Source organism: Engraulis encrasicolus, chromosome 19 (assembly GCF_034702125.1).
Source record: "Engraulis encrasicolus isolate BLACKSEA-1 chromosome 19, IST_EnEncr_1.0, whole genome shotgun sequence".
Lineage (NCBI taxonomy): Eukaryota > Metazoa > Chordata > Actinopteri > Clupeiformes > Engraulidae > Engraulis > Engraulis encrasicolus.
The window spans coordinates 21,859,662-21,867,625 of NC_085875.1; the positions used below are offsets into that span (position 1 = coordinate 21,859,662).

At 44.7% G+C, this 7,964-nt stretch overlaps 1 protein-coding gene across 1 annotated transcript; it reads right to left on the reverse strand.

Moving 5' to 3' along the window:
- Positions 1-597: 597 nt before the first annotated feature.
- LOC134435303 (cellular tumor antigen p53-like) lies at positions 598-2,787 on the reverse strand. The gene is made up of 3 exons (XM_063184187.1): positions 2,006-2,787; positions 948-1,050; positions 598-702 (listed from the first exon to the last, which is right to left on the reverse strand). The coding sequence occupies exons 1-3, from the start codon at positions 2,713-2,715 to the stop codon at positions 598-600; spliced, it is 918 nt and encodes a 305-aa protein (XP_063040257.1). The 5' UTR covers positions 2,716-2,787.
- Positions 2,788-7,964: the final 5,177 nt, after the last annotated feature.

The window sequence follows — 7,964 nt, forward strand, 5'->3', positions numbered from 1 at the left end:
GCAACAGCCAATTTTACAGGTGTACTTATAACATAGCTTGACCTATGATAAGTTCAATATAGTTTAGCAATGTTCGTTGAACTGAAGTTAGAGTCTGCATTTCAGCATGACTGCCTTTCAATGGTTTTTGAATGGATTTCTTTTTTTAATCATATGTGAATGTGTGCTCAAATAGTTAAAATAACCTACCCACCAGGTCATAATTCAGTGCTGTTTTAGACCGCAGCATCTTGGTAATGGACAATGCCTAGGCTTGGTGTTTGCCCTGTAACACCGCTTAATTGATTTTACCTTTTTTGTTTTTAAAGAATACAGGTGAACTCTGGATGTATTATAATTCAAGCTATTTGTTAATTGAACTCATGTTAACGTTATGCATTTTACCCTGACAGCTTTTGATTTTGTTGGCTTGTCCCATGCACATTGCTCGTGGAAATTTTATGTGCACAATTTTATATTCTGGAGGACATACATAGGCATATGCATTGATTGCACAACCATTATTCATGTGATTACAGTAATGAAAAAAAGAGAAAGAAAAAGACAGAGGCCTACAAGGATTATTTTTTGATAAAAGCAAAGCAATGTAAGTTCAGTTCAGTTGGCCAGCCACAGCAGCACGGGCAGCAGAGGAGATGGTAAGCCAGAGCACAGCTGCTGAAGTGTTGTGATGGTCACAGCAAGGGCTGATGCATCCAAGCTCTGGCAGTGGGCACAGCAGAGTAGGTGAAATCCTCAAACATTATTTCGTATCTCCTCTCGTAACCGCGTGTACAATTCAGCAGCTTCAAACGCATCATTAGGAGTGTTCCATCTACTTTCTTGCATCAACAATGTGCACAGGTCATAGACCGTTTCATCACACGGCAATTGACCCTTGGGTGTGCACTCTTCTTTACACAGGTCAACCTCCTCTTGATTATATAACTTGAGTCTGTCCTCCCCACCGTAAATCTGTGGTGCTGTGTACAGTAGGATTGGACGGCCCCTGGATGGAGCTGGTCTGATCCTATGGGTATTCCATGTCTGTACAACTTCATCCAGCTCTTTCTGCAGGAAAAAGGGGGCAAATGAAAAGGAAATTAAAATGATACAATACTCAACAGATCTGTTCATTAGCTTAGTATGTCTAGTGCATGTTACAGCATCTGATGTCAACGTGAATTTCATGCCGGTTTTACACAAATGCAGTTCTGGGGTTCTACCTTGCTACTAAGAAGGCACACTACACTACATTCTATTGAAATTCAAGTTGGTCAGGTCCCAACGTGCCTTATTTCACGTCAAAGCACCCAGATGAAGATTCATCTACAGCCACAGATTGCCACTATTGTGTATGACAGGTTGATCTGATAGGCCTATCACCAAGTATACTGATCCAGGATCAATGTCAAAGTTGTTGGTCCATTGTTACAAGTAACCAGTCGAGGATCATATTTTTTCCATGTTTACGCTGTGCTGTTCATGAGAAAATGTGCTTAAAGAAAAACAATTCCTAACCCTAACCGTTAGTAAATGCTTGTTTTATTATTATTATTATTATTATTATTATTATTATTACATCACACTTGGATGATGCTTTTTTTCCCCCAAAGGTTGTTTTATCCAAAGTAAATGTCAAGAGTGGGAGGTGAACCTACAGCCTTGTTAACCTAGAGTAACACCCTATCCACAACACCACAACTAGGTTGGGAAGGTAAGTCATAGGCCTACCGGTACTGATTTCACATTGCATAGGCCTACAGAATGACGCCATCATTCACAAAATGATTCCTGATTGACTACTTGTAACAATGATCCTGGACCAACAACTTTGATGGTGATGCTGGGCCATTAATTATGCCTACATGGTGAAATCTGTAGGGGATTGATGTTTTTTTTTTATTTTTTTAAAGTATAATATTTTATATGAAATATGTTCCCATAGTGAGAATATATATATAAAAAGAAACAAAAGCTGGAAAATATATACCAATACACCATACAGCTAGTATGTTCTAAGCACCGGCGTCCAAGGACCACTCCATCTTGTGTCTCCAGGGTGACGATGGTCAGTATTGGTCTGCGGTTCATGCCCCCCATACAGCTGCTCATGCACATGTAGTTCAGGAGGGTCGTGGTGTGTTCGCTCCCTTGCTGTGGAGGCTCGTAGGGCATCACTACACTCTGCCTGCCTGTGTTTGGGTCCTGCTGGTACACGACATGTCTGTTACCCTCCACCACAATCAGGTGACTGGGAGGGGCGGAGCCGTCACTGTTTTCGAGGGTCCTCTCGTGATGTGGGCATCGCCTCACCACCTCCGCCACGTGCTCAGACTTCTTGTAGAAGGCCGTGGCCCTCACCACGGAGCCCGGCGGGGGCAGCTCACCCACCACCATGTGCACTGGGCACGTCTTGGCCCGCTGGCAGTACAGCTTGTTCAGGGGCGGAGAGAAAGTGGAAGTGACGGACTTGGCGAAGCTGGACTGGGGGAAGCGCAGCTGGAAGGCGTGGACCCCCGGGTAGTCTGTGATGGTGGGCACTGTGGAGCATGGTGGAGCTCCACTGACCAGTCTGACCAGTGGCTCGGCGTCAGACGGTAGCTGCTCAAACACGTTCTCATCAAACTGGGACTCTGAAAGGAAAGTTGTCTCCCAATTGGCGTCTGCGACAGGAACCATGGAGTTCCACCACAGGTCCTCGAAATCCTTATTACCCTCGGCCTGATCACTCATTGTGGCGCTTTGCCAAAGGCACCAATCAGAGGGACTATTATCTGTGCCAGAGCTCGTACGACGAACGCAATGTTTTCCCAGGGGATTGATGTTGATCTATGTTTTTTTCACTTTGATGATGACGCAATTATTAGCCTACCTGTACTCGTTCGAGGAAGCAGAATTATCCAAGGAATCACCGGAGAAGTGGCCATCATCTTGCAATGTTTTGAAAAGGTTCATCCAAAACTGCACACTCTGCTTGCGCAGGATACCCCACCATGACTCGATGCGCTGATTTGCAGTACTGCGGCCATACAAGAAACTTTTATTGCCGGCAAATGAATCAGAGTGTTCTCTTCTAAAGCCAGGCATACACTGTGCGATATTTTCACTCGTGGGTCTTAAGCTTCTGCTCACACTGCACGATGGAATTTCACTGTTTGAAAGTTCACAACTCACGACTCACGTCCTCACACTACACGAGCCGACAGTCGGATGCGGGCGAAATGCTTCCACCGTACGACGCGACAGGCATGCATCACCGGTCTGCAGAGGAGGGAACATGCGCACCTGAGGTGGAGATGAGGTCGCGCTCAACAGCGAATCGCACGGCCCTATGAATTTGTGCATGTGAAGTGTCAAATCGGGTCGTAGCACTGCTTTAACTGTGTGATTTACGCACGAGCCACGACCAGAATTTCAAACCGTTTTGATTTTCTTGCGACCCTGATTGCACGATCGTGAGGCGAAATCGCTTGTCGTTTCCCCATGTACACTGTACGATGCGAGACTCACGATTGACCTGCGATTGAGCAAGAAATCGGCCCGACTCTCAAAAAGTCGTGCGAGTGCCAAATCGGGGCAAAATCGGGGCAAAAGTCGCACAGTGTAAGCCCAGCTTAAGGAAGACTTGCATGCCCTCGACGTGGCCATTCTCTGTTCCCCTGTCTGCTCGCAGCCGCTCCGGACAGCCCCCCATACGTTCGATGCACTTGATGTAATACCAGGTAATGACTTTATGGTCATTGTTGGTGGGTGGTATACGCTTCCACCCACAACACATAACGGCTGTAACCATCTATGCATCCGTTAATGCAAATCCCAAATGGCTTCAATTTATCATAAGAATCCATGTGCCACAGTGCGTTAGGCCCAGGGGTTGTATACGCACGCCGTCTCAGCCGACGCGCGCCTCTAATTTCCACCCCTTGTGGGTCAAGGGCCTTGATGATAAGCCTTATGGTCCTTTGAGAAACCACTAACCCCCTCTGAATTGCTCGTAGGTGAAGCGAGCGATACCCCTGCATCTGTCCATTTCCACGTAGTTCCTCCTGCACGAAGGCAATCACATTGTCGATGTCCGACTGATTTCGCCTCCTGCACAGTCCAAGTTCACGACACCGCCTCTTCAAGGTCGCTATAGAAATCACAATACTGTGATTCTCGAAATAACACTTGATTAAGTCTTCCATGTCAGCAGCAGCTTAGCAGTCTCTGTCAGCTCCTGTTAGACTAAATTTGTGACTTATTTCTCGAAAATTTCGACTTTGAATCTCAAAACTTTTGACTTTATATCTCAAAACTTTCGACTTTATTTCTCAAAACTTTCGACTTTATTTCTCGAAAGTTTCGACTTTTAAATTTTCGACTTTTTTCTCAAAACTTTCGACTTTATTTCGACTTTTTTCTCGAAAATTCCGAGTTTCTTTCTCAGAGATTTGCAAAACATTTCTCTCTCATTGAGACTAATGCTCTTCCGTAAAAGTAATACTTCATCACTTGTCATGAAAACATATCCATGTAAATAATATATAGTTTTATGATGTATTGCTACTGATTCTGTTAGAGGACAGTCATTTTTGACTGGAAACAGTGCATTTGTAGATAGGAAGCAGAACCTAACTATGGCAGCTGCAAATTGCATGTGTTGGATTTCACACATTGTAATTTAACTCACTGCGCGAGTCTAACTTAACATTACTTGTCCACCTAAGCAGTTATGATATCTATACATGCAGGTGGGTGTTTGAGTAGTGAGTAACAGCCAATCTAGTTGTAGAGAACAACATTGCTTAGCTTAGTTCGCTAACTAGCATGCTAACGCGATTTCTCAGACCAGAGACAAAGCTATTTCTCTTCCTAACTATTTGGCTTTCCATAATCACAGACAGTTGCTGATTAAAGCACATAGTTCCAAAACGCCCTCAGCATCATGCAATGGCTGGTTTAATGGTTGAATTCCTCATGTAAATCTAGCCTGGCGACGCCATCCTATGTGCTCCGCCCACAAATTTTGCCTCCGCACATCGTCTGGCAAGAGCCTCGAGCTCGGTTCTCCCAGCGTTTCGCCAATCAGCAAACAGTTGAGAGTGGTGACGCAGTACTCAGCCGCGGAGGCGGAGTTCATTGTAGTCCGTTTGAGATTGTAGTTCAGCAGTGGAAGTACCGGTAAACATGGCGACGGAGGAAGAGACACTAGAAGCCGTACGCCAAGTTGTGTCTTCTCTGGAAGGCATTTCACAATTAAAACCAGAGCAAGAAGAATGTCTCGTCAAATTTGTTAGCGGCAAGGATGTCGTAGCTCTCCTTCCAACTGGCTTTGGAAAAAGCTTGATCTATCAAATGGTACCGCTAGTACTGGAGAGACTTGGGCGACCGAATGCTCTAGCTATCGTTGTATGCCCCCTCCTCGCACTGATGGAAGACCAGGTGAGAGAGGCCAGGAAACTTGGAGTGCGTGCAGGTCAACTCGGTGTCGATGACGAGCAGCAGATCATTTCTGGACATTTCTCACTTGTGTTTGGTAGTCCCGAAGCTTGGCTCCTCAATTCGAAATGGCGAAGAATGCTAAGCACACGGATTTATCAACAAAACCTTGTCGGTATCGTCGTGGACGAGGCTCATGTGACATACAAATGGTGAGTCTGTATATCATGCACAGTGCTGTGGTTAACTGAAAAAGTGTGATTATTAACGTCATTCGATTATTACTTTGATTATAATTACATGGTTAAATAATGAGCTGTGTCTTGTGTGTTGTTGTACATAGCCCAGGTAGCCTATAATGGTCGTCTGTAGGGTAGCCTAGGAGACACACACACACACCGCGATATGTAGGCCTACACATCCATTCACGTAGGCCTATTCATGTGCAATGTATAGGGCTGTAGGCCTACAGTATAAGATCTAATACATGAGCTAACTATGAACATTAATTTCCCACTGAGATTTAAGTACCTGTCTTCCTCCATTCCAGGGGTCAAGCTGCCAAAGGTGACAACCCATTTCGAGAGAGTTTTTCCAAACTGGCTGAGCTGAGATCCATCACTAAAGCTGGTAAGCTGAAATAAATGTTTCCCTGTCTACTTACTAATGTTAGGGAATGTGTACTTGGTGGTGTACTATTAATAAAATGTCTGACTTTGAAGGCCAAGAAGACTAGGTTATGCACCACCCCCACACTTTGCTTGTTCATGTGCGTTCACTGTCCCTTGTTGGTGGCTCCCTGCCCCCATCCTGTGAACCCTCTTGTAGCCCCCTTTCTACTGCATTTGCATATAGGCTGACACCAGATGTAATTTCACTGGATTTTCCCCCACCAGTACACATGCATGTGACAAACGCCATGATTCCTCATTTAGTATGATAGTTATGAAAATGGCAGTGTGTTAACTATGTTTATTTGTTTTGTACATTTTAGGTACCCCCTTTTTGGCGCTGACCGCTTCTGCAGACATTCAGTCAAGAGGCAAGGTCACCAAAATTCTGCAAATGGAGAAGGCAATCCACATTACTGCAAGCCCCAACAAGACAAACATACGTCTCGGAATATGCCAGGTTCCTAGAGACAAAATGAACTGTCTAGACTGGATTGTTAAGTGTGTGGAAGATAAGGGAACCACAATGCAACCCGTGCTGATCTACTGCCCAACCATGCAGCTGGTAGGAAAGGTTTTTGGTTACCTAAAAGCTGAACTGCAAAGTAAGGCATGGGTGGATGGTGATCCAGACCGAAAAGCAGAGAACCTCCTGATTGGAATGTTCCACAGCAAAACACTTCAGAAATACAAGGACAGGGTTCTGTCCTCATTGAGAGGAGAAGGGAATTGTCGTGTGGTTGTGGCCACTACAGCTTTGGGTATGGGTCTGAATTTTCCTGATGTATCACACATTGTGATGTTTGGGGCTCCAGGAGACCTTGAGACCATAGTGCAACAGGTGGGAAGGGCAGGGAGACATGGTCAGCAGGCACATGCCATCCTTTATGACAACCACCGGTACACAAATGTTGATAAAGAGGTGAGACAACTAGTGGCGCAACGGATCATCATTGATCCGTGGTCCGTTCGGACCAATCATTTCGGTTCGGCACACACATGGTCCGCGGATTGATTTATGAAATTGTGCGCATGTTCAATCTAGTCGTTTGGGACGTCTACCTCACGCACTGCATGGAACACAAACAACAACACAAACTGTTCCCGAAATCTTGCCTGTGCCATAGTTGCTAAACATTCCGTGCGATAGCCTACTGTACATGCATTTTGAAGACTGACTGTCAAACTCGAAATGTCTAGAACTACTCTCGCTAAGTTTGTGTTGCGATCGGTTGAGTTCAGCGCATTTGCGACGCAGTGAGATATGCTCATGTAACGTACCGCGATTGTCGCGTGTGATATAAAACTTTGGCAAATTGAATTCATTTTGTGTTGTGACTCCTGACATTCTCAGGACAGCGAGCAGGTTAAATCATCTGGTTAGACATTCTGTGCGTTCTAATGTCCCTGCAGAGTCTCCGCCTTCTTAAAGCAGCCGCTGCCCTTTTTAACAGTCAATGCCGATTCTCTCTCTCTCTCTCTCTCTCTCTCTCTCTCTCTCTCTCTCTCTCTCTCTCTCTCTCTCTCTCTCTCTCTCTCTCTCTCTCAGAAATGCTGAACCGCTGAGGCAATTGTGTTTCAATAAAAGATTGATACAATTAAGGACATGAGTTCTGGTCTATGCGCCATCTGTCAGTAGGTCACAAGACTTTAAGCCATTATTTTGGTAGTGTGCATATTCTCAATTAGACATTTTGATATAGATTAATCTAGATTAATTTCATAATTGCAATGAGATTAATCTACATTCAAAAAATTATCTATGCCCACCCCTAACAAAGACACAGCTTATGTTTATTTGTGTTATCAATTAAAAAAATAAAATAATAATGATTTTTTTTTTTTTTTGCTGATCCGAAAAATGATCCGATCCGTGGGCTCTGATCCGAG